The sequence below is a fragment of the Oncorhynchus mykiss genome, chromosome 10 (assembly GCF_013265735.2).
Source record: "Oncorhynchus mykiss isolate Arlee chromosome 10, USDA_OmykA_1.1, whole genome shotgun sequence".
Taxonomy (NCBI): Eukaryota; Metazoa; Chordata; class Actinopteri; order Salmoniformes; family Salmonidae; genus Oncorhynchus; species Oncorhynchus mykiss.
In genome coordinates, this window is record NC_048574.1 from 10,683,946 (window position 1) to 10,710,992 (window position 27,047).

The 27,047-nt window shown below is 43.1% G+C and overlaps 1 protein-coding gene and 1 long non-coding RNA gene across 6 annotated transcripts in view; one reads left to right on the top strand and one right to left on the bottom strand.

Annotated features, from left to right (window-relative positions):
* LOC110534845 (clathrin interactor 1) overlaps positions 1-27,047 on the top strand; it is a 61,917-nt gene that overhangs the window by 14,170 nt on the left and 20,700 nt on the right. For 2 of the 3 annotated variants that reach the window (XM_036989692.1, XM_036989694.1), the window contains exons 2-6: positions 16,457-16,561; positions 16,677-16,773; positions 17,444-17,552; positions 23,290-23,466; positions 26,526-26,706. In XM_036989692.1, coding sequence (XP_036845587.1) covers positions 16,457-16,561; positions 16,677-16,773; positions 17,444-17,552; positions 23,290-23,466; positions 26,526-26,706 — 669 coding nt within the window. Of the gene's footprint in view, positions 1-7,442; positions 7,573-16,456; positions 16,562-16,676; positions 16,774-17,443; positions 17,553-23,289; positions 23,467-26,525; positions 26,707-27,047 lie in introns of those variants that run through there. The other variant, XM_036989693.1, reaches the window with a different exon arrangement.
* LOC118966706 lies at positions 23,597-25,131 on the bottom strand. Of its 3 annotated transcripts, none has more exons than XR_005053571.1 (3): positions 25,056-25,131; positions 24,573-24,672; positions 23,597-23,668 (listed from the first exon to the last, which is right to left on the bottom strand). It is a non-coding gene; the product is annotated as an uncharacterized LOC118966706 (long non-coding RNA). The 3 variants fall into 3 exon arrangements; XR_005053572.1 differs by lacking the exon at positions 23,597-23,668 and adding an exon at positions 24,084-24,114 and having other exon boundaries at positions 24,553-24,672; XR_005053570.1 differs by lacking the exon at positions 23,597-23,668 and adding an exon at positions 24,436-24,474 and having other exon boundaries at positions 24,553-24,672.

Here is a 27,047-nt window from a genome sequence, read left to right on the forward strand (position 1 = left end):
CACAGTGCAGGTGCATTTATACGGAGACTTGATTACACACAGGTGGATTGTATTTATCATCATTAGTCATTTAGGTCAACATTGGATCATTCAGAGATCCTCGCTGAACTTCTGGAGAGAGTTTGCTGCACTGAAAGTAAAGGGGCTGAATAATTTTGCACGCCCAATTTTTCAGTTTTTGATTTGTTAAAAAAGTTTGAAATATCCAATAAATGTCGTTCCACTTCACGATTGTGTCCCACTTGTTGTTGATTCTTCACAAAAAAATACAGTTTTATATCTTTATGTTTGAAGCCTGAAATGTGGCAAAAGGTCGCAAAGTTCAAGGGGGCCGAATACTTTCGCAAGGCACTGTATATGCACTCAATACTGTAAGTCGCTCTGGATAAGAGTTTCTGCTAAATTACTTAAATGTAACGTCTTCTGTGTGAGTAGCTTCAGGAGTAGCTCCTACATCAGCCCGGCTGCCAGCTGTGTCCTCCAGGGCCTCTTCTCCCTGCGAACGTCCTCGTCAGACCAGGGCCTCTTCTCCCTGCGAACGTCCTCGTCAGACCAGGGCCTCTTCTCCCTGCGAACGTCCTCGTCAGACCACGGCCTCTTCTCCCTGCGAACGTCCTCGTCAGACCAGGGCTTCTTCTCCCTGCGAACGTCCTCGTCAGACCAGGGCCTCTTCTCCCTGCGAACGTCCTCGTCAGACCAGGGCCTCTTCTCCCTGCAAACATCCTCGTCAGACCAGGGCCTCCTACTTCCAATATGCATCAGTGAACCCCCTGCCCCTCCTCCCTCGCTGCTGTTGTCCCCTGTGCCCCCTTCATCACCACAATCTCCATCTGAAAACTGACGCCTAGAACCACTGTTCCTCAGAAGCAGGAGGTGGTGTTTTTCTTTTCGTGTAGTAGGAGGGAGAGTGAAAGACTGTTTCATGTGCTTTGGCTTTTCAGCAGGCTGCATGTGTAGGTAAGCAGGCTCATCCTCAGTAGTGCAGGAGTAACGCTGCTGCGGCGGGCCTGCACAACAAAGAGGCCCAGGATGCAGACAGTTGGAAGGCAAGCCTGGGCTCTGTCTCTGTTTGAGACCGTTGGAATGGAAGGGAAGCCTGGGCTCTGTCTCTGTTTGAGACAGTTGGAAGGGAAGTCTGGGTTCTGTCTGCCTGTACCTTTCATTCAGACCCACAGCTCATCTTTTGTCTCATCCCCAGTGGAATATTTCTTAACATAGCGGGCCGTTCTGTGTGCGTGTGTTTCCTAGTCTGCTTGACATGTAAGCACATCGCCGGTTCACTTGCCGTTCAAGCCATCTGTTTTTATACACAGCTGTCATTCATTATTCAGTGGACTGAGATTTTCCTTAAAATCTTGGAACAGCTTTGCTGTGGAGATCTCATCTTGCTGTCTCTGTCAGTCATACTGCTGCACACCTGGGCAAAAAATACACGGACTAAAAATATAAACGCAACATGGACAGTGTTGGTTTCATGAGCTGAAAAAAAAAAGAACCCAGAAATGTTCCGTATGCACAAAAAGCTTATTTCTCTCAAATTTTGTGGACAAATTTGTTTACATTCCTGTTAGTGAGCAGTTCTCCTTTGCCAAGATAATCCATCAACTTGACAGGTGTGGCATATCAAGATCATTACACAGGTGCACCTTGTACTGGGGACAATAACTCCTTGCCACTGTCAGAAACCGTCTTTGGGAAGCACATCTGCGTGCTTGTTGTCCTCACCAGCGTCTTGACCTGACTGCAGTTTGGCGTTGTAATCAACTTCACTAGGCAAAAGCTCACCTTCAATGGCCACTGGCGTGCTGGAGGCGTTTGCTCTTCACGGATAAATCCTAGTTTCAACTGTACCAGGCAGATGGCAGACAGCGTGTATGGCGTCGTGTGGGTGAGTGGTTTTCTGATGTCAACGTTGTGAACAGAGTGGCCCATGGTGGGGTTATGGTATGGGCAGGCATAAGCTACGGACAACAAACACAATTTGCGTTATATCAATGGTAATTTGAATGCACAGAGATAACGTGACGAGATCCTGAGGCCCATTGTCATGCCATTCATCCACCGCCATCACCTCATGTTTCCACATGATAATACACGACCCCATGTCGCAAGGATCTGAACACAATTACTTTAAGCTAAATCAAATCAAATTTTATTTGTCACATACACATGGTTAGCAGATGTTAATGCGAGTGTAGCGAAATGCTTGTACTTCTAGTTCCGACAATGCATTAATAACCAACGAGTAATCTAACCTAACAATTTCACAACAACTACCTTATACACACAAGTGTAAAGGAATGAAGAATATGTACATACAAATATATGAATGAGTGATGGTACAGAACGGCATAGGCAAGATGCAGTAGATGGTATTGGGTACAGTATATACATATGAGATGAGTAATGTAGGGTATGTAAACATTATATGAAGTGGCATTGTTTAAAGTGGCTAGTGATACATTTTTCATCAATTTTTCCATTATTAAAGTGGCTGGAGTTGAGTCAGTATGTTGGCAGCAGCCACTCAGTCTGATGGCCTTGAGATAGGAGCTGTTTTTCAGTCTCTCGGTCCCTGCTTTGATGCACCTGTACTGACCTCGCCTTCTGGATGATAGTGGGTGAACAGGCAATGGCTTGGAAGGTTGTTTTCCTTGATGATCTTTTTGGCCTTCCTGTGACATCGGGTGGTGTAGGTGTCCTGGAGGGCAGGTAGTTTGCCCCCGGTGATCGACCCAGGGTCTCGAGCTTGATGACGAGTTTGGAGGGTACTATGGTGTTAAATGCTGAGCTGTAGTTGATGAACAGCATTCTCACATAGGTATTCCTCTTGTCCAGATGGTTTAGGGCAGTGTGGGTGCAATTGCGTCATCTGTGGACCTATTGGGGCGGTAAGCAAATTGGAGTGGGTCTAGGGTATCAGGTAGGGTGGAGGTGATATGGTCCTTGACTAGTCTCTCAAAGCACTTAATGATGACGGAAGGGAGTGCTATGAGGCGGTAGTCGTTTAGCTCAGTTATCTTAGCTTTCTTGGGAACAGGAACAATGGTGGCCCGCTTGAAGCATGTGGGAACAGCAGACTAGGATAAGAATTGATTGAATATGACCGTAAACACACCAGCCAGCTGGTCTGCGCATGCTCTGAGGACGCCGTCTGGGCCTGCAACCTTGCGAGGGTTAACGCGTTTAAATGTTTTACTCACGTTGGCTGCAGTGAACGAGAGTCCTCAGGTTTTGGTAGCGGGCCGTGTCAGTGGCACTGTATTGTCCTCAAAGCGAGTCTGTCTGGGAGCAAGACAACCAGCCCCGTCGCGGACCAGGATTTATTTTTGTAATCCGTGATTGACTGTAGACCCTGCCACATACCTCTTGTGTCTGAGCCGTTGAATTGCGACTGTACTTTGTCTCTATACTGACGCTAAGCTTGTTTGATTGCCTTGCGGAGAGAATAGCTACACTGTTTGTATTTGGTCATGTCTCTGGTCTCCTTGCCCTGATTTAAAAGCAGTGGTTCGCGCTTTCAGTTTCGCGTGAATGCTGCCATCAATCCAAGGTTTCTGATTTGGGAATGTTTTAATAGTTGCTGTGGGTACGACATCACCGATGCTGTCCCAGTTCTACATACTCACCAGAGATGTCACCCATTGAGAACGTATGGGATCGCCGTGTACATCAGCATGTTCCAGTTCCAGCCAATATCCAGGAACTTCACAGCCCGAGAGGAGTGGGAGAACATTCCACAAGCAACAGCCTGATCAACTATGCAAAGGAGATATGTAGCGCCGCATGAGGCAAATGGTGGTCACACCAGATACTGACTGGTTTTCTGATCCACGCCCCTACCTTCTTGTTAAAGGTATCTGCGACCAACAGATGCATATCTGTATTCCCAGTCCGGTGAAATCCATAGATTAGGGCCTAATGAATTTATTCAAATTTACAGATTTTTCTTACATAAACTATAACTCAGTAAAATCTTTGAAATTGTTGCATGGTGCGTTTTATATTTTTGTTCAGTGTAGTTCTATTTTGTAGGTCATTTGAAAATATGAACTTAAAAAATTTATATCTCAGCAAAAAAAGAAATGTCCCTTTTTCAGGACCCGATCTTCAAAAGATAATTCGTAAAAATCCTAATAACTTCACAGATCTTCATTGTAAAGGGTTTAAACACTGTTTCCCATGCTTGTTCAATTAACCATAAACAATTAATGAACATGCACTTGTGGAACGGTCAATAAGACATTAACAGCTTACAGATGTTAGGCAATTAAGGTCACAGTTATGAAAACTTAGGACACTAAAGAGGCCTTTCTACTGACTCTGAAAAACACAAAAAGAAAGATGCCCAGGGTCCCTGCTCATCTGTGTGAACTTGCCTTTGGCATGCTGCAAGGAGGCATGAGGAGTGCAGATGTGACCAGGGCAATAAATTGCAATGTCCGTACTGTGAGACGCCTAAAGACAGCTACAGGGAGACAGGACGGACAGCTGATCATCCTCTCAGTGGCAGACCATGTGAAACAACACCTGCACAGGATCAGTACATCTGAACATCACACCTGCGGGACAGCTGTCCGAGTTACACCAGGAACGCACGCCTCCATCAGTGCTCAGACTGTCCACAATAGGTTGAGAGAGGCTGGACCGAGGGCTTGTACGCCTGTTGTAAGGCAGGTCCTCCCCAGACATCACCGGCAACAACGTCGCATTTGGGCATAAACCCACCGTCGCTGGACCAGACAGGACTGGCAAAAAGTGCTCTTCACTGATGAGTAGCGGTTTTGTCTCACCAGGGGTGATGGTCGGATTTGCGTTTATCGTCGAAAGAATGAGCGTTACACCGAGGCCTGTACTCTGGAGCTGGATTGATTTGGAGGTGGAGGGTCCGTCATGGTCTGGGGCGGTGTGTCACGCCATCATCAGACTGAGCATGTTGTCATTGCAGGCAATCTCAATGCTATGCGTTGCAGGGAAGACATCCTCCTCCCTCATGTGGTACCCTTCCTGCAGGCTCATCCTGACATGACCCTCCAGCATGACAGTGCCACCAGCCATACTGCTAGTTTCTGTGCGTGATTTCCTGCAAGACAGGAATGTCAGTGTTCTGCCATGGCCAGTGAAGAGCCCGGATCTCAATCCCATTGAGCACGTCTGGGACCTGTTTAATCGGAGGGTGAGGGCTAAGGCCATTCCCCCAGAAATGTCCGGGAACTTGCAGGTGCTTTGGTGGAAGAGTGGGGTAACATCTCACAGCAAGAACTGGCAAATCTGGTGCAGTCCATGAGGAGGAGATGCACTGCAGTACTTAATGCAGCTGGTGGCCACGGGGGGGGGGGGGGGGGGGCGTAGATATGAATTTTAATATAGCCTGTAGCCTATAGTTAAATACATGGGAGGGAAGCCTGGTCTCTGTTTGGGAGAGTTGGAAGGGAGGTATGGTTCGAATCCAGGCTGCATCACATCTGGCTGTGATTAGGAGTGCCATAGGGTGGCGCACAATTGGACCAGCCTCATCCGGGTTTGGCCAGGGTAGGCCGTCATTATAAATAAGAATTTGTTCTTAACTGACTTGCCTAGTTTTAAATTTAAAAAATAAAAATTAGGAGATTCTCGTTTGGGCAAAAGATCGTCCTCTCTCCTCCATGACCCGGAAACTGATGTGGTCGAGGGGTGTGTCATTTCATTAGTAGACAAATGGAAGTCTCATCCCCTCCTCGATAGCCACCTTTCAACAAGGTTACTCGTGTATTCTACATGGAAGAGTTTAGAAATCTGCCACACCCCCTTTGAATCATCTTTTGTTTGTCAGAGTAGAAAAACATACACACATTGTTTCAGGCTGTCCCTGACAAAAAAAAAATAAAGTTATCTGTTCTTTCGACCAATCGACTGGTTGAAATTTTTAAACGTGCATTTTTCCGTATATAGACACACCCTATGTGTTTTAATAAAATCAACTATATGTAGGTTACTGAGCTTGTCTGATGCTTTAAGCACACTGTGATTTAAATCATTTAAGGTGCACAAATGACTCGAGGGAGTCAGAGATCAAGATAGGATTTTTGTCTTCTGATCAAGCTGTTCCCGAACCCCCTTTCTATAGCACTGCTGCTGGCCTTTGCAGATTCTGCCATTACGCTCCCGAAGTTACCGGTAATAGATTACATCAGGGGTGTTCCATTTGGAGTGCCAATTTATCTTGCCATTTCTTGCCGATCTGCATGCCAGTTATGTTCATATGTACATTTTATGTAGAACAGTTTAATTTATTTTTTAATAGTCCTATCTTAAAATCATTGTCATGTGATTAATACAAATTTATATCTCAATGGAAATCATACAAATCTAAAATGAACCTCTATTTCCATTGCCAGCTAGGTAAAAATAGCCTACTTAAAACCTGCAAATAAAAACATAGCAGCCTGCAGGTAGAAAATATCTTATTAAAAATAAATCGCATTGGCTACACATGACCTCTCTGCAACTTTGAAACATTGTATCACCCAAAAACTTGGTCCAGCCTGAAGCTGGTGCTAACAAACTTGCAACATTTAATCAAATATTCTGCACCCTCCTGCGTTTCCTGAGCCAGTGAGCTCTGGACAGACACAGCTGCAGGGTATTTGCGCAAGGGATACGAAGTTAGGCCTATTTTATGACGTTTTCACAGCATCAGAGCATGACCATTTTCCCCCTTTTACTCAGTGGTTATGGAAAGGGAGAGAGCTGGAAATGTTTTTTTTAAATAGGCTACATTAAGGAACAATTGTCATTCTTAATGGATATTAAAAAATACTGTGTTCACGTCCTGTTTGAGGTGAAGAGAAAATTACTTTGAGAAGCTCCACAGCTCATTGTTACAACAATCACACATACTATGAGATCCCCAAATTGGCACATTTATAAGTCTACATTTGCGCGCAGGCCATGTGGCCTGGGACTACTTCTATGCGTAATCAGGTGCGAATCCTTACTCAACATTGATAGGAGCGCTACAAACAAAACACAATGAATAAATTAACAACTCATAAATGGAATGAAATAAACCGAAACTTGTTTCTCACAAGTGTAGCCTAGGTTGTGCACTCTGCAAACAACGTGTCCACTCATACAATGACAACAGTAAAATACATAATATATTGAATGCATTAACAGAAATTACGGGAACCAAACAAACATTGTGGATGTTTGGATTAGTCCACGAAGACAGGCGTCAATCAAGACGTGCCATAAAACATATAATTTTTTTTACATTTAATTTTTTGTTTGTTTTGCTACTGCTAAAAAAAAAAGACTAAAAGGGTAAATAGGGTGAGCCCTAATTCGTTTTGGTCACTTTACAACAACAACAAAAAATGCGTGGGGTCCGTCCACCCCTGTAAACGTCATTTGACAAATAATAAAGTTGGCGCATTTCCATCCACATTCACTCTCTTCGCCATCTCTCCTCAAGTATCTTTGACCTTTTTTAAAAAAGGAGGCGAGGGAGTACGCGGGAGGTGAGAAGAGACCCATGGAATCACCTCAACATTAGAGTAGACACATATATTTTCATGAGTGAGACACAAGGTAATACAGCAACACTTTACAACCACTTCGGTAACACTTTACAATAGGCTTCCATTTGTAAAGGATTTATAAAGGGTTTGTAATTACATTATTACGGTTATTTAAGCTTTGTAAATGCATTGTAAAACATTACTAAATTGGTTATAACAAATTGTGTAATATTGAACCCTTTTGTATCATCATGCAACTGCATTTTCAATGGTTGCACAGTTAAACAATAGTTATTTTCTCACTTCTGGGTGTGGTGCATAGTTGCTCTGTCCCAGGAACAGAAATTATTGGTTTTCAGACCAATGGTCAACTCCCATGAGTTCCAATGATGATGCGTTGGTATACTTTTTTTATTCCAGGAATGATGGCTTCATCTCAAGCTATATTATTGGTGTGGTTCACTGGTTTCTGAAAAAATCCTGACTTTGTAAGATCTGCGGATCTGTGAAACGCGCTTGAAATAAAGACGACCTGGAACAGAATGAAGAGTAGACAATGACATGTGACATTGAGTTGAGAAGAATCATGATGGACCTGGCTATGGGAAGTGTGCAAAGGCCAGACAAAGAGATTGCGCGAAAGAAACGTTCACAAGATAAAAAATGTTGACAGAGGAGAGAGATTCTCTATGCAATTTGTTTCACTTTTGAATATAGAAATTCTGCTGTATGATTTAGTCCTCTGCTCAGCTAGCTAACGTTTGCTAGCACATCTGTCCTACCTCACGAGCTAAGAAACGTTAGCTAGCTAGTATTAGGTAAAACCTAAAATATATTTTTGAATATAGACATTTTGCTATACGATTTAACACAGGATAATATTTGGCATGAAATGGCTAACTAGATCACGTTTGCTAGCTAGTTAGCTTAGCTAGCTAGCAAACATTAGCTGCCTGCTAGCTAGTCAGCTAACATCAACATGACAGAGTTTTCTTGCAATTTGTTTAGCTTTTTGGGATTATAATGCTAGCTAGCTAGTTATCTTACCTTTGAACTCTGGTACAGTCTCTCTCTAGATGGGTTGCTGGTAAACTAGCCAGCATACTTTGTCAACAAACTAACATAAGTGGTTCCAATTTTAAGACTAATTTACTAGCTAGCTAACAAACTAGCTAGTGTTTTAACCACAATTGTGATAACTATCCTACCCCTTTCATTTTGTCTTAGCTAGCAAATGAAACACATTACCACTGTGAAGTTGCTCGGGCGGTGATGTTGTGTAAGGACAACGACCTCATGCTCAACTCCTCAAAAGCCACAGAGATGGCAATACAGGAGAAGAAAGAACCGCAAGGCCCCCGGCATAATCGCTGACCAACCAATAACCCTGACAGATTCGTTCAAATTCCTCGGTACTTACATCAGTGGCTCACTGAAATGGGACATCAATTCCAACCACATCATCAAGAAGGCCCAGCAGAGACTGTGCTTTTATAAGACAACTGAAAAAGTACAAGGTTAAACAACAGCTGCTTTTTCAGTTTTGTGAGGCTGGGGTATATGTGTATATTAGTCATGTAGGAGCTACCCCATGCTGTACCGTATACACACCACCGACCTTGGATGCGTGGCAATAAAGTATCTTGTATTTCACTTTTGTTTTTAAAGTATTTCTTTTTTTAGCAGTTCAATGTTTAACTCAATTATAAATGGTTATAGGTCTGTCACTTTTTAAAATAAGGTGTTTTTGAATTTATAAATGTTTATAGGTATCAAATAATTATTTAGTTATTTGTCACATGCACCGAATACAACCGGTGTAGACCTTACAGTGAAATGCTTACTTACAGGCCCTTAACCAACAATGAATTTAAGAAAATGCCTAATAAAAAATAAGTAAGAGATAAGAATAACAAATAATTAAAGAGCAGCAGTAAATAACAATAGCGGGGCTATATACAGGGGCTATATACAGGGGCTATATACGGGGGTACCGGTACAGAGTCGATGTGCGGGGGCACTGGTGTCGAGGGAATATGTACATGTAGGTCTGTCACTAAAATAAGATATACTTTTACCATTTATACATATGGGTAAATAGTTTATAGATGATTTGAGAGTTCACTCAGAGCGTAGACATACTTATAGTATTGGGTACTCATCAATACATAAGAGAAGAGTCAACACCTTCGTTAAACATATTCAGTCAATGAATATGGGGTATGAAGTCCAAAACATTTAACGTTGTGAAAGGATACCACCTCCACTGGTGTTACTGTTACCATATTTGGGACTATCACAGAGAAGTGAAATGTGTGTGTTGATATCATCTGGGAAGGCGTAATGATGATTGATTAATAACCTGTATGTAAATTTCGCCAGGGCATCAGTGTTTCATCACACGCAAAAGTGAGAGGATAACTATTTGTTCAATAGTGCAACTATTGAAAATATGGATGCATGATGATACATAAGGCTTCATCTTAAAAGCATTTAAGTGCATTTATAAATTGTTAAAAACTGGAGGTAAAGTTTGGCTCACTATTTTGACAAACACTGACCAGTTATTTCACTATGTAGACCAATGGGATATAACTGTTTATTAATGCTTTATAAGGCATTTACAAATGATCAAATAACATTGAATGTAATTATAGCCTCTTTATAAACCCTTTACAAATGTAACCTTTAATGTGTAGTGTTACCCCTTTTGTTACATAGAACTTTGCAAATTGCTTTATAATAGCATAATAATGGAGCTATTCCACATTCTTTATTCCACATAAGTGGAATAAGGAACGGTCGCTATTCCTCTTGTGTAGAGTAGTTAAAAAACAAAAAAACTAATCTTATTACTATGCAATTCAAATACAATTAACAAAGTATTATGTGACAAGATGCTAATAAAACGTTGCTCCTAAAGTAACTAGTTTTATTACACTACACCATTTAGAGATTGTGTGTGTGTTTTGAAATAAGAGCAGTTACCCTCAGATGGACAAAGGGAATCAAAGTTGTTGTTTTTGCTAAGCTTCCAACTTGCTGTTTGCAAATAGCTTTGAATTTACTCTGCAGTATTTTCAGGTCTTCTAAAAAATTTATTGCAGCTTTCAACTTTTTCAGTGGAATGTTGAAAGAGTCATCCAGTAGTCGATCATCACAACTTATACTTATCTTTACAACATAAAATGGGTCAATTTGGTTTGATTTGATTATGTATACCTGGGCCAATAGGCATTCAGGAGAATGGACGTTTACATGTTCAGAGAAATGTATTGTGTAGATCAAATGTGACCGTCAGATTGGAATACTATAGGAGATTGTGTGTTCTATTCATTCTATTTCTGTCTTCAACATGCAGTTCCAGATACAGCCCTCCATTAGGCCTAGTTGAAGGCAGCCAATCTATCTAGTTTCAGAAAAGTAGTCACTTCCTGAGATCTGTATTCAAATATATTTTTTAAAGTTGCCATTTTTATATTCAAATAGTTGTAGTCCCCTCCAAAGTAACTATTCCCCCGGAAATAGTTACTTTCCCCAAAGCGTAGTTAAAACTATAGTTATCCCAGATCAGCACTGAATGTATAGTTTCTTTCTCTGTTTTATGTTAATCTATCCACCATGAAACACACATGCTTCATAGAATTAAAGAAGTATTCTGTTTGGAACAAACCTGTTTGAGTTGTTGCCATTTGTTGATCTTTGTGTAGGCTATGTGTGATCAGTTGGCTGTTTTCCTCAGATTTGATATCATTGGCTCATTCATCAGTCTCTGGTCCTGTCTTATTTCCACCGGCTCTGTTCCATTGTCCTTCCATCTGGCCCTCTGTCACTGAGCACTTGACCCTTGACCTCCTAAGGATCTGACCACCTGTCTGTGGTGATGCTCAGGCTAAACCCAGCAGCCATCTGTGGACTAATCAGACCAGTGGTCACACAGGGTCACCTCCACTACTCTAGACTATCTCTGTCCTGTTTTTTTGTGTGTTTTTGGGGGGGGATTCTTTAGATCTGGTACACTGCATTCTGGCTAAAAACGAACTACTCCAGCCGTTAGCCTACGGTATGCAAACAAATATATGCAAATAGACTGAGTGTGAATAGGCTCAATGGGGGGGGGGGATTGTACATTTGCTTTTCCATGTAGATTTGTGTGTTCGATTTCCTGGCCAAGTCAATATTAGGGTCAGGAATTCAGTCTCCCTCCCTCTCGTTAACACTCTATAGAGCCATAGAGTTGGATCACATTGTTTTTTGTCATCAACAACATGTGGAAGAAATTGGACTGAAAGTGAACCAATCTGATACATTTTATAGACTTAAGTAGTAGAAGGAGCTGCGTTTCCTTCCCAGTGAGAACAGGTGTTCAAGCTTTCAGACCTCACCACCTTGTCCTGTTTTTCTCACTACATCATCCATGGCCCACTGCGGTAATGGCTTCCAGAGCTGCCTGCCTGGCTCTCCTGTCAACCTGCTCTCTCCCTGTGCGGGTGGGTCTGGGATTTAGTGAGAGTGGAGGAAGTGTCTGAGTTTTCTGTCAAAATGACATTAGGGATGATTAGTAAAAGTGCTGGCAGCTGCAGGGGAAGGGATAGTCTAGAGCAGGGGTAGGTAACTAGATTCAGCCTCGGGTCGATTTTTGTCGGAGCGGGTGGTCGGGGGGGGGTCGGAACGTAATTATAATTTACACTGCAATACACTGCAAATTGACCACAAAGATGTTATCTTCAAATACAAACATTTCATAACTTGATTATATTGACGAGGGTGTGTGTGTGAACAGATTTCCTAAATTAACACATTTTTTTACTGAATTCCTGGTGATTTTACATTTTTATTTTTTTATTACTAAAAACTAAAATTTCATTTTTTTCCCCCAACGATCTACACAAAATACTCTTGTCAAAGTGGAAGAAAAATTGTAATACTTCAAAATAAATAAATTGGGAAAGTATTCAGACCCCTTCCCCTTTTCCATATTTTGTTACATTACAGCCTTCTTCTAAACTGTATTAAATAAAAACATTTCCTCATCAATCTACACACATAATGACAAAGCTAAAACTGGTTTTTAGAAATGGTTGCACATTTATTACAAATAAAAACCCCAAAATAACTTATTTATGTAAGTATTCAGACCCTTTGCTATGAGACTCGAAATTGAGCTCACACCTGTCTATATCAGGTCCCACAGTTGACAGTGCATGTCAGAGCAACAGACAGGTATGTGTGCCTTTCCAAGTCATGTCCAATCAATTGAGTTTACCACAGGTGGACTCTAATCAAGTTGTAGAAACATCTCAAGGATGATCATTGGAAACAGGATGCACCTGAGCTCAATTTTGAGTCTCATAGCAAAGGGTCTGAATACTTTTGTTAAATTTAAGTTATTTCTGTTTTGTATTTGTAATACATTTGCTAACTTTTCTGAAAACCTTTTTTTTCTTGCTTTGTTATGGGGTATTGTGTGTAGATTGATAAATGTAAAAAATGCATCCATTTTAGGATAAGGCCGTAACAAAAGGTGAAGGTATCTGAATACTTTCCAAATGCACTGGGTATATCTTGATTAGATACAGGGCCTTCAGAAAGTATTCACACCCCTTGACTTTTTCAAAATGTTGTGTTACAGCCTGAATTTAAAACAGATTACATTTACATTTTTTTGTGTCACTGCACAAAGCACATTTCTACTCCTGAACTTATTTAGGCTTGCTATAACAAAGGGGTTGAATACTTATTGGCTCAAGATATTTCAGCTTTTCATTTGTAGTACATTTCTAAAAACATAATTCCAGTTGGAGTTGAATGGCTTGTGAAAGGAGAAGTGAGGATGGATCAACAACATTTGTAGTTTCTCCACAATACTAACCTAATTGACAGAGTGAAAAGGAAGCCTGTACGGAATAAAACATATTCCAAAACATCCATCCTGTTTGCAACAAGGCACTAAAGTAGTACTGCAAAATATGTAGCAAAGTGATTCACTTATTGTCTTGAATACAAAGTGTTATGTTTGGGGAAAATCCAATACAACACATTTACTGTGTAGCACTCTTCATATTTTCTAGCATAGTGGTGGCTGCATCATGTTATGGGTATGCTTGTAATCGTTAAGAGACCCGGCGCCAGAATGAATCAGTTGGACAGGCCTTTGATTTCCGTAGCGGGGCATGTTTTTTTCACGGGACCCCTGTGTGCAAGTGCTAGCACATTCACTTTTTTTTTTTAAATTGCTGTAATAGTAGTTTAAAGACCATAGGAATTCTTGTGAGGTTCAAGTTTGGTAAAGCTTACAATTTTTATCCTACCATTTCTACCAATCTTCATGCCAGTTATGATTATTTTTATATGCACATTTTCATGGAACAATTTAATTTCAAGAATAGCTCTTTTTGTTTCTGAAAATCATTGTCACGTGGTTAATCATAATGTGAAGTAAAATGGTACAAATCTAAAAGTTCAAATTCAATGAACACATTGATACACTGTGATTCATTGGCAGCTAAAGAAGTTTGAGCACCGAACTCAGATGCAGCAGTGGGCATAACTGTCAACTAAGTAAAATACATAGGCCCAAAGCCCACAAATAAAAACTGTAGAAAATATCTTGAATCACATTCATTTCTCTACTCCGCCTGCCTCCCCTTTCAATCTGTCTTGACTTGAGCTATTGCTATTGAAATGCAACATTGTATCAAATCATCCCTTGGTCTGGCCTGAAGATGTTTCTAGCGAACTTGTAACATTGTATCAACTAGCCTATTCCTGGTTCCTGCTCCAGTGAGTTCGGGACATAAATGTTTTTTTTTTGTGATGTTTCCACTGTATATATGGAATCATCAGATCATGATATTTGGCTCTTTCACACCGAGGCTTGGTGATTATCGAGGCCGGGAGTGTTGGAATGATTTTTCAAATACTGAGGAACTATCATTCATGTTTAAAAAAAATAAAAAATAAACTGACTTTGTTAAATGTTTGACATTTTTCTTTGACTTGTGTGTGGCGAAGAATCAATGAGTGGTGTACTTCGTGAGTTAAGACAATCAGACATTGCCAAATGGACGCACCATATCTTCGCCTTCTTCTTGATGCAAATGTCACTATGTATTCAACCCTCTGAGTCAATACATACAGGAATCACCTTTGGCAGTGATTGCAGCTGTACGTTTTTCTGGGTAAGTCTCTAAGAGCTTTGCACAACTGGATTGTATAATATTTGCATGTTATTTTTTAAACTCTTCAAGCTTCGTCAAGTTGGTTGTTTTGTTCATTGCTGGACAGTCGTTTTCAAGTGTTGACAGATTTTCAAGTAGATTTAAGTCAAAACTGTAACTAGGCCACTCAGGAACATTCAATGTCGTCATGGTAAGCAAGTCCAGTATATATTTGGCCTTGTGTTTTTTAGGTTATTGTCCTGCTGAAAAGTGAATTTGTCTCCTAGTGTCTGTTGGAAAGCAGACCTGAACCATCTTGACCAGGTCGCAGTTGCAAATGAGAACTTGTTCTCAACTAGCCTACCTGGTTAAATAAAGGTGAAATAAATATTTAAAAATGTTTAAAGTCCTTGCAGATGACAAGCAAATCAATAACATGATACAGCCACCACCATGCTTGAAAATATGAAGAGTGAATATGTGCTTGAAATTCACCACTCGACTGAGGGACCTCACAGATAATTGTATGTGTGGGTACGGAGAAGAGTTAGTCATTTAGAAATCATGTTAACCACTAACTATTATAGTCCATGCAACTTATTATGTGACTTGTTAATCCTGCTTTTTACATGTGGGGAATCTCAATAGATGTGACTGGAAACCAGAGCTATTAGCTTCTGCATACCATGAGTTTTTGTTGTGCCTTTTCATTCCTTTCACTGTTGTGCAGTTGATCTGCCATGTTGTTTCAGCCTACATGTTGGCTGACGTTACCATGTACCTAATTTATTCCAGAGCATAGCAGTTCTGTCTCCCATTACTCTAACCTTCCATTAGTTACATCTGTCAGGTGCCCCCCCCCCCTCTCCCTCCTGCTATCTGGCTCAGCTGAACTGTGACAGGGGAGGTTAGAACGAGTGGTCCGTAGGTGTGCTCTCTGAGTCCCTGAAAACATTGCCTCATGTTTATCACTGATCAGCTGCATTAACCCCGGCTCTGTTTGCCTTTCTTCCTCTCTGTTTTCTCTAATGCCTTCTTTCGAATTCGAGTTCTGTTGTCAGCTGGTTAATCTTTCATCCCTGAATGTTTTTGGGTGTCTTACTAGTGTTGTCATAATCCGTTTTAAGCTGCTTCTCGAATCAGGATAGATCTTGAGAACCCTTTTTACTCATCAGTCAATTTAATGACTGTCATTATATCCTGTAGTTGCCGCCCGCTATGCCACTCCTGAGAGGAGAAAGTTGAGTAGAGCCCAGCTGTTTCCTGGCACTCTACTCTGTGACTGGCAGGTCTGTGACTGGCAGGTCTGTGACTGGCAGGTCTGCTCTGTGACTGGCAGGTCTGCTCTGTGACTGGCAGGTCTGCTCTGTGACGGGCAGGTCTGCTCTGTGACTGGCAGGTCTGCTGATGGTGATAGGAGTGAAATGGGGCCTGACAGGAAATGGCTGATTGTTGTGTAGACTCTAGGCTGTAGACTCCACACTGACCTTTAGGGGCAACAGGAGCCCTCACAACCTGCTCCCAGAACAGGCTCAATCTGGTCAGAGGAGTTCGCCTAGGCCCTTGCTGGACATCTAGGCTAAATCAGAGGTCTGTTAAGACCACTACCTATCCTATCACCACCACTCTAATACTCAAAACACACGGTATAATACCAGGAAGCCATGCCTCATGCAGAATATCCATATGTGATAGAGGTCATAGTTCACATTGGTTACCCACCAGTGTCATTCAGTGTGTTTTATTAATGATTATTGATGTAAGTCTGTGTCGTGTGTTTCCTGTTTCTTGCAGCACTAACGTGGTGATGAACTACTCTGATATCGAGTCCAAGGTGCGAGAGGTCACCAACGATGACCCCTGGGGTCCCTCTGGACAGCTCATGGGAGAGATCGCCAAGTAAGGGACAACCACAGCACAACGCTCAGTCCTATCACATTTGCATAACTAGCCTAGCAGTTGTGGCTTTACCAGTACTCTCTAATCCCATCCATATTTCTGATGTTCCTCTCAGATCCACGTTCATGTACGAGCAGTTCCCTGAGGTCATGAACATGCTGTGGACCAGAATGCTGAAGGACAATAAGAAGAACTGGAGAAGAGTTTACAAGGTGCCGAGTCTCTGTTCCACTGCTTATGTTTCATTCATACGATCATGTTGCCTGTGGTGAGGAAGCCTAGTGCCATGTTGCCTGTGGGTAGGAAGCCTAGTGCCATGTTGCCTGTGGTGAGGAAGCCTAGTGCCATGTTGTCTGTGGTGAGGAAGACTAGTGCCATGTTGCCTGTGGAGTGGAAGCCTAGTTGCCTGTGGAGTGGAAGCCTAGTTCCATGTTGCCTGTGGTGAGGAAGACTAGTGCCATGTTGCCTGTGGTGAGGAAGACTAGTGCCATGTTGCCTGTGAAGTGGAGGCCTAGTGCCATGTTGCCTGTGGGTAGGAAGCCTAGTGCCATGTTGCCTGTGGGTAGGAGGCCTAGTACCATGTTGCCTGTGGGTAGGAGGCCTAGTACCATGTTGCCTGTGGGTAGGAGGCCTAGTACCATGTTGCCTGTGGGTAGGAGGCCTAGTACCATGTTGCCTGTGGGTAGGAAGCCTAGTACCATGTTGCCTGTGGGTAGGAAGCCTAGTGCCATGTTTCCTGTGGTGAGGAAGCCTAGTGCCATGTTGCCTGTGGTGAGGAAGCCTAGTGCCATGTTGCCTGTGGGTAGGAGGCCTAGTGCCATGTTGCCTGTGGTGAGGAAGCCTAGTGCTATGTTGCCTCTAACAGATGCTCCTCTCCTCCAGGCCTTACTACTATTGGCATATCTCATCAGGAACGGATCGGAGCGAGTTGTCACCAGCGCGAGGGAACACATCTATGACCTTCGCTCCTTAGAAAACTACCATTTTGTTGGTAAGCAATCATTTGGGACTGGTGCTACACAAGCAGCACTGAAAGACCCAGAGCAGTGTGAACCCTAAGCCTGGCTATTGATTCATTCCATAACCATCCACACGCCTCTCTTCTACACCAATCAGGATGTCCTCAGAGATGAGGCTCTTGGTTTCAGATGGAACACCCAGGAGTATTCATTAGTGAGGAAGTTTCCATGGCCACAGCTGGAGTACTGAAGAGTCAGTCAGATGCAAGTCATGTTCTGGTTTTCAACCTAGTATATATGTACATATGTAATGTGCACAAATGAAAAGTATGTAAATGATCAACTTGAGTGGCTCCTTGGATACCAACTGTATGCATTTGTGATTTGCTATGACAGAGTTGAAAACCTTGGATGGTTTTTGTACATGTTTTGTGTGGCTAGGCCGAGCCTGCATCTGTTTTCAGTGGTACAACAGCACATGCTTTGGAGCCTAATGGCATCACAGAAATGTGAGAAACTACAGTGGGGCAAAAAAGTATTTAGTCAGCCACCAATTGTGCAAGTTCTCCCACTTAAAAAGATGAGAGAGGCCTGTAATTTTCATCATAGGTACACTTCAACTATGACAGACAAGATGAGAAAAAAAATCCAGAAAATCACATTGCAGGATTTTTAATGAATTTATTTGCAAATTATGGTGGAAAATAAGTATTTGGTCACCTACAAACAAGCAAGATTTCTGGCTCTCACAGATCTGTAACTTCTTTAAGATGCTCCTCTATCCTCCACTCATTACCTGTATTAATGGCACCTGTTTGAACTTGTTATCAGTATAAAAGACACCTGTCCACAACCTCAAACAGTCACACTCCAAACTCCACTATGGCCAAGACCAAAGAGCTGTCAAAGGACACCAGAAGCAAAATGGTAGACCTGCACCAGGCTGGGAAGACTGAATCTGCAATAGGTAAGCAGCTTGGTTTGAAGAAATCAACTGTGGGAGCAATTATTAGGAAATGGAAGACATACAAGACCACTGATAATCTCCCTCGATCTGGGGCTCCACGCAAGATCTCACCCCGTGGGGTCAAAATGATCACAAGAACGGTGAGCAAAAATCCCAGAACCACACGGGGGGACCTAGTGAATGACCTGCAGAGAGCTGGGACCAAAGTAACAAAGCCTACCATCAGTAACACACTACGCTGCCAGGGACTCAAATCCTGCAGTGCCAGACGTGTCCCCCTGCTTAAGCCAGTACATGTCCAGGCCCGTCTGAAGTTTGCTAGAGAGCATTTGGATGATCCGGATAATGTCATATGGTCAGATGAAACCAAAATATAACTTTTTGGTAAAAACTCAACTCGTCGTGTTTGGAGGACAAAGAATGCTGAGTTGCATCCAAAGAACACCATACCTACTGTGAAGCATGGGGGTGGAAACATCATGCTTTGGGGCTGTTTTCTGCAAAGGGACCAGGACGACTGATTCAGGTAAAGGAAATAATGAATGGGGCCATGTATTGTGAGATTTTGAGTGAAAACCTCCTTCCATCAGCAAGGCCATTGAAGATGAAACGTGGCTGGGTCTTTCAGCATGACAATGATCCCAAACACACCGCCCGGGCAACGAAGGAGTGGCTTCGTAAGAAGCATTTCAAGGTCCTGGAGTGGCCTAGCCAGTCTCCAGATCTCAACCCCATAGAAAATCTTTGGAGGGATTGATCAGCTTTGAATCTATTTGTTTTTTGAGAGCATTTTTGGCCGCAGAAATCACAAAAGAAATGTGCAAAATCCTAGAGGGGCTGCTTTTAATACCATCGATCGCCACATTCTTTTGGAGAGATTGGAAACCCAAATTGGTCTACACGGAGAAGTTCTGGCCTGATTTTGATCTTATCTGACGGAAAGATATCAGTTTGTTTCTGTGGATGGTTTGTCTTCTGACAAATCAACTGTAAATGTTGGTGTTCCTCAAGGTTCCGTTTTAGGACCACTATTGTTTTCACTATATAATTTACCTCGTAGTGATGTCATTCAGAAACATAATGTTAACTTTCACTGCTATGCAGACGATACACAGCTGTACCTTTCGATGGAACATGGTGAATCCCCAAAATTGCCCTCCCTGGAAGCCTGTGTTTCAGACATAAGGAAGTGGATGGCGGCAAGTGTTTAAACTTTTAAACAAAGAGATCTTCTGTTGAATCTGACAATCTTGATGGTTGTACAGCCATCTCAAATAAAACTGTGAAGGACCTCGGCATTACTCTGGACCCTGATCTCTCTTTTGACGAACATATCAAGAATATTTCAAGGACAGCTTTTTTCCATCTACGTAACATTGAAAAAATCAGAAACTTTCTGTCCAAAAAATGATGCAGAAAAATGAATCCATGCGTTTGTCACTTCTAGATTAGACTACTGCAATGCTCTACTTTTCGGGCTACCCGGATAAAACACTAAATAAACTAACCCAGTTAGTGCTAAACACGGCTGCTAGAATCTTTACTAGGACCAAAAAAATGTGATCATATTACTCCAGTGCTAGCCTCTCCACTGGCTTCCTGTCAAGGCAAGGGCTGATTTCAAGGTTGTACTGCTAACCTACAAAGCATTACATTGGCTTGCTCCTAAGCAAACAGCTGGAGGCAGTGCTTTCTCCTATAGAGCTCCATTTTTATGTAATGGTCTGCCTATCCACGTGAGAGACGCAGACTCGGTCTCGACCTTTAAGTCTTTATTGAAGACTCATCTCTTCAGTGGGTCATATGATTGAGTGTAGTCTGGCCCAGGAATGTGAAGGTGAACGGAAAGGCTCTGTAGCGACGAACCGCCCTTGCTGTCTCTGCCTGGCTGGTTCCCCTCTCTCCACTGGGATTCTCTGCCTCTAACCCTATTACGGGGGCTGAGTCACTGGCTTACTGGTACTCTTCCATGCCGTTCCTAGGAGGGGTGCGTCACTTGAATGGGTTGAGTCATTGACGTGATTTTCCTGTCCGGGTTGGCGCCCCCCTCAGGTTTGTGCCGTGGGGAGAGCTTTGTGTGCTATACTCAGCCTTGTCTCAGGTTAGTAGGTTGGTGGTTGAAGATATCCCTCTAGTGGTGTGGGGGCTGTGCTTTGGCAAAGTGGGTGGGGTTTTATCCTGCCTGTTTGGCCCTGTCTAGGGGTATCGTCGGACAGGGCCACAGTGTCTCCTGACCCCTCCTGTCTCAGCCTCCAGTATTTATGCTACAATAGTTTGTGTCAGGAGGCTAGGGTCAGTCTGTGAGTATTTCTCCTGTCTTATCCGGTGTCCTGTTTGAATTTAAGTGTGCTCCCTCTAATTCTCTCTTTCTCTATTCTCTCGGAGGACCTGAGCCCTAGGACCATGTCTCAGGACTCCTTGCTATCCCCAGTCCACCTGGTCATGCTGCCGCTCCAGTTTCAACTGTTCTGCCTGCAACTATGGAACCCTGACCTGTTCACTGAATGTGCTACCTTGTCCCAGACCTGCTGTTTTGGACTCACTCTCTACTGCACCTGCTGTCTCTAACTATGAATGACCGGCTATGAAAAGCCAACTGACATTTACTCCTGAGGTGCTGACCTGTTTCACCCTCTACAACCACTGTGATTATTATTATCTGACCCTGCTGGTCATCTATGAACGTTTGAACATCTTGGCCATGTTCTGTTATAATCTCCACCCGGCACAGCCAGAAGAGGACTGGCCACCCCTCATAGCCTGGTTCCTCTCTAGGTTTCTTCCTAGGTTCCTGCCTTTCTAGGGAGTTTTACCTAGCCACCGTGCTTCTACATCTGCATTGCTTGCTGTTTGGGGTTTTAGGCTGGGTTTCTGTACAGCACTTTGTGACATCGGCTGATGTAAAAAAGAGCTTTATAAATAAATTTGATTGATTGAACTGTCCCTTTAGGATAGGTAGACAGAAATGTGGATTCTCTCTCTTTAGAAGTACAGTTTGCATATCAGTGGTGCTTGCAATGTTAGGGTTGTGGGTTCGATTCCCACTGCGGACAACTTAAAGAAAAAAAAATGTATCCACTCACTACTGTCAGTCACTCTGGGTTTGAGAAAATCACAGTGTTTCAAGTATTGTGTTTCAAGTATTGTGTTATATTATTCGTAATCCAATACCATTTCAAGTGTTACATGCAAATTAATTTAGGATAATGGCATTTAACTTCGGGATCGGTGTCCCTTCCACGGGACGGTGGAGCTAATGAAGGCTAATGCGATTAGCAGGAGGTTGTAAGTAACAAGAACATTTTCCAGGACATAGACATATCTGATATTGGCAGAAAGCTTAAATTCTTGTTAATCTCACTGCACAGTAGCTATTACAGTGAAAGAATACCATGCTATTGTTTAAGGAGAGTGCAAAATTTTGAACATGAAAAGTTATTCATAAACAAAGGGCACATTTGGGCAGTCTTGATACAACATTTTTTAACAAAAATGCAATGGTTCATTGGATCAGTCTAAAACTTTGCACATACACTGATGCCATCTAGTGGCCAAACTAAAAATTGTACCTGGGCTGGAATAATACATTATGGATGTTCGCTTGCATTTCAAAGATGATGGTACAAAAACCCCACAAAAGAATGGTTGTTTTTTTCGTTGTATTAACTTCTACCAGATCTATTGTGTTATATTCTCCTACATTCCTTTCACATCTCCACAACTTCAAAGTGTTTCCTTTCAAATGGTACCAAGAATATGCATATCCTTGCTTCAGGGCCTGAGCTACAGGCAGTTAGATTTGGGTATGTAATTTTATGCAAAAATTGAAAAAAAGGAGTAATCCTTAAGTATTTGAGTAAGGGGCTAACATATTTACTGTAGAGCTATGTTCATCTTTTTTCATGCTTCGCTCTCAAGAATTAGCATTTGGTGCATGGCATGAGCACTCACTAGGCTCTGTTACATAAATTCCCCACTGAGACAAATACTGTCTCCAGGACAGGCCTGTTGTGGCAGTGAAACAATAGTGCCTGTGTTCCTCCTCCTGAAGAAGGTCCATAAAGGCCTGGTCCCAAGCTCTACCAGACCCTCATCCAAAGTTCTACCAGACCCTCATCCAAAGTTCTACCAGACCCTCATCCAAAGCTCTACCAGACCCCCATCCAAAGCTCTACCAGACCCCCATCCAAAGCTCTACCAGACCCCCATCCAAAGCTCTACCAGACCCCCATCCAAAGCTCTACCAGACCCCCATCCAAAGCTCTACCAGACCCTCATCCAAAGCTCTACCAGACCCTAATCCAAAGCTTTACCAGACCCTCATCCAAAGCTCTACCAGACCCCCATCCAAAGCTCTACCAGACCCCCATCCAAAGCTCTACCAGACCCCCATCCAAAGCTCTACCAGACCCTCATCCAAAGCTCTACCAGACCCCCATCCAAAGCTCTACCAGACCCTCATCCAAAGCTCTACCAGACCCCCATCCAAAGCTGCTTTAGCCTGGAACTGCACTGCACTGTTCTGTTCTTTTTCTCGCTCTCTTGCTCTCTGTCTCAGCCAAAAGAAACGTCACTTTATTTGCTTCAGTGTTGACTTCCCCTTTAACTGCTTAACCCTGTCACTATGGCCAATGAGAGGTCAGGTTTATGGATGGTGCTGATTCTATTGTCAGTTTTCAATTCAAATGACCCCCACCATGGTGTAATGTGGGAAGCCAAAAGTGAAATGATTTCCACACTTTTTTAATTTGGTGAATGCCAGTGTATTAAAGTGTCCAATCGTGTTGTGTTCCTCCCCCCAGACGAGAATGGGAAGGACCAGGGCATCAACGTGCGTCAGAAGGTGAAGGAGATGGTGGAGTTTGTTCAGGATGACGACCGGCTCCGGGAGGAGAGGAAGAAGGCCAAGAAAAACAAGGACAAGTATATCGGCGTGTCCTCAGACAGCACTGGAGGAGGAGGATTCAACAAGACCAGCTGTAAGTGTCACCACACGGGAGGGAGAGCAGATTATCTGTGATGCTCTGTTGAGAATGTGGTATGGTCTCTCATTTCCATGCCCTCACAAATCTGTCATTTACCTCTAGTCCCTGTCATGTACCTCTCATCCCTGTAATTTACCTCTAGTCTCTGTCATTTACATCTAGTCCCTGTCATGTACCTCTAATCCCTGTCATGTACCTCTAGTCCCTGTCATGTACCTCTAGTCCCTGTCATGTACCTCTAGTCCCTGTCATGTACCTCTAGTCCCTGTCATGTACCTCTAGTCCCTGTCATGTACCTCTAGTCCCTGTCATGTACCTCTAGTCCCTGTCATGTACCTCTAGTCCCTGTCATGTACCTCTAGTCCCTGTCATGTACCTCTAGTCCCTGTCATGTACCTCTAGTCCCTGTCATGTACCTCTAATCCCTGTCATGTACCTCTAGTCCCTGTCATGTACCTCTAGTCCCTGTCATGTACCTCTAATCCCTGTCATGTACCTCTAGTCCCTGTCATGTACCTCTAGTCCCTGTCATGTACCTCTAATCCCTGTCATGTACCTCTAGTCCCTGTCATAGTAATGTACCTCTAGTCCCTGTCATTTACCTCTCGTCTCTGTCATTTACCTCTAGTCCCTGTCATGTACCTCTAATCCCTGTCATGTATCTCTAGTCCCTGTCATGTACCTCTAGTCCCTGTCATGTACCTCTAGTCCCTGTCATGTACCTCTAATCCCTGTCATGTACCTCTAGTCCCTGTCATGTACCTCTAGTCCCTGTCATGTACCTCTAGTCCCTGTAATGTACCTCTAGTCCCTGTCATGTACCTCTAATCCCTGTCATGTACCTCTAGTCCCTGTCATGTACCTCTAGTCCCTGTCATGTACCTCTAGTCCCTGTCATGTACCTCTAATCCCTGTCATGTACCTCTAGTCCCTGTCATGTACCTCTAGTCCCTGTCATGTACCTCTAGTCCCTGTCATGTACCTCTAATCCCTGTCATGTACCTCTAGCCCCTGTCATAGTAATGTACCTCTAGTCCCTGTCATAGTAATCTACTTCTAGTCCCTGTCACTGTCATGTACCTCTAGTCCCTGTCATGTACCTCTAGTCCCTGTCATGTACCTCTAGTCCCTGTCATGTACCTCTAGTCCCTGTCATGTACCTCTAGTCCCTGTCATGTACCTCTAGTCCCTGTAATGTACCTCTAGTCCCTGTCATGTACCTCTAATCCCTGTCATGTACCTCTAATCCCTGTCATGTACCTCTAGTCCCTGTCATGTACCTCTAATCCCTGTCATGTACCTCTAGTCCCTGTCATAGTAATGTACCTCTAGTCCCTGTCATAGTAATGTACCTCTAGTCCCTGTCACTGTCATGTACCTCTAGTCCCTGTCATGTACCTCTAGTCCCTGTCATGTACCTCTAGTCCCTGTCATGTACCTCTTGTCCCTGTCACTGTAAGGTACCTCTAGCTCCTGTCACTGTAATTTACTTCTAGTCCTTGTTCTAGTCCTTGTTACTGAAATTTACTAGAGGTAAATGACAGGGACTAGAGGTAAATTAATCTCTAGTCCCTGTCATGTACCTCTAGTCCCTGTCATTTACCTCTAGTCCCCGTCATTTACCTCTAGTCCCCGTCATTTACCTCTAGTCCCTGTCATTTACCTCTAGTCCCTGTAATGTACCTCTAGTCCCTGTCATTTACCTCTAGTCCCTGTCATTTACCTCTAGTCCCTGTCATTTACCTCTAGTCCCTGTCATTTATCTCTAGTCCCTGTAATGTACCTCTAGTCCCTGTCATTTACCTCTAGTCCCTGTCATTTACCTCTAGTCCCTGTCATTTACCTCTAGTCCCTGTCATTTACCTCTAGTCCCTGTCATTTACCTTTAGTCCCTGTCATTTACCTCTAGTCCCTGTCATGTACCTATAGTCCCTGTCATGTACCTCTAGTCCCTGTAATGTACCTCTAGTCCCTGTCATTTACCTCTAGTCCCTGTCATTTACCTCTAGTCCCTGTCATTTACCTCTAGTCCCTGTCATTCACCTCTAGTCCCTGTTATTGTAATTTACCTCTAGTCCTTGTTACAGTAATTTATCTCTAGTCACTGTAATTTACATCTAGTCACTGTAACTCTAGTCACTGTATCTCTAGTCCCTGTCACTGTAATGTACCTCTAGTCCCTGTCACTGTAATGTACCTCTAGTCCATGTCACTGTAATGTACCTCTAGTCCCTGTCTCTGTGAGTCTTGTTGCAGGTCTCTGTCTGCAGTCTCAGAAGGCTTCCAGAATATCGCTCCTCTATGCCTTCCTCTATTCCCCACAGGCCTCTTCCTCCTCATCACTGATCTTTTGATTAGAGCGATTTTCAATCCAGGGCAAATCATGTCTTCTCACATCTTCATCAGTGAGATTTCTGATCATTTTTGTACGAGAAAAACCTCAACACCCTCACTATGTAACAGAACATATCTTCCCCATATCTGTTTTTGATTCGCTGTTTTCTGATCTGCTATTCCGATATCTAATCGTCGGGCGAGTCCCTTGCCATTTCATTAGGATTCGGTTGGAGACAACTGATTGAAAGGCTTTATTTTCATGCTCCATTGATTTCTCCCTTTGATTTCTGATATCTTTCATTTGCTGCTCTGATTGCCCACTTCATTAGTCAAACCAGAGTTCCCATCTTGTCAGTTAATGATGTGGCAGGGGGGAATTATTTTTGTCGCACAGGATCAAAATAACACTGCGATGGAGACATTCACATAGAGGATGCTCGCTCTGTTTCAGCAGACACACTGTAGCTGTACAGTGCTTGTGTTGTCAATGGGCCCATCCTTTTTCAATGCAGAATAACCAATTATCTGTTGCACATCTTAATTGGCATTCCAGATAGATGCAGTGCAGTCCCACAACGGCTCTCATTATGTTAGTGAAGTGAGGCTCACTCAGCATGGCTACAAAACACGTTAATGGTATCAAACCACACTTGATTTTTCAGCATAAACCTGTAACCCTGTTTTCCCCCCTTCTCTGCCCCTCTCCTCCCCCTCAGCGGGGGAAATGTTTGACACCGAGCCCAAGGGGAAGTGGGATGAGGACTGGGACAAGAGCAAAGGAGCCTTCCCCTTCAGTGAGAAGCTGGGAGAAATCAGCGACAAGATCGGCAGCACCATCGACGACACTATCAACAAGTTCCGCAAGAATGAGAGGGATGACTCGCCCGACAGAATCAGGTATTCCTGAGTGTGTTTAAGAATGAGAGGGATGACTCGCCCGACAGAATCAGGTATTCCTGAGTGTGTTTAAGAATGAGAGGGATGACTCGCCCGACAGAATCAGGTATTCCTGAGTGTGTTTAAGAATGAGAGGGATGACTCGCCCGACAGAATCAGGTATTCCTGAGTGTGTTTAAGAATGAGAGGGATGACTCGCCCGACAGAATCAGGTATTCCTGAGTGTGTTTAAGAATGAGAGGGATGACTCGCCCGACAGAATCAGGTATTCCTGAGTGTGTTTAAGAATGAGAGGGATGACTCGCCCGACAGAATCAGGTATTCCTGAGTGTGTTTAAGAA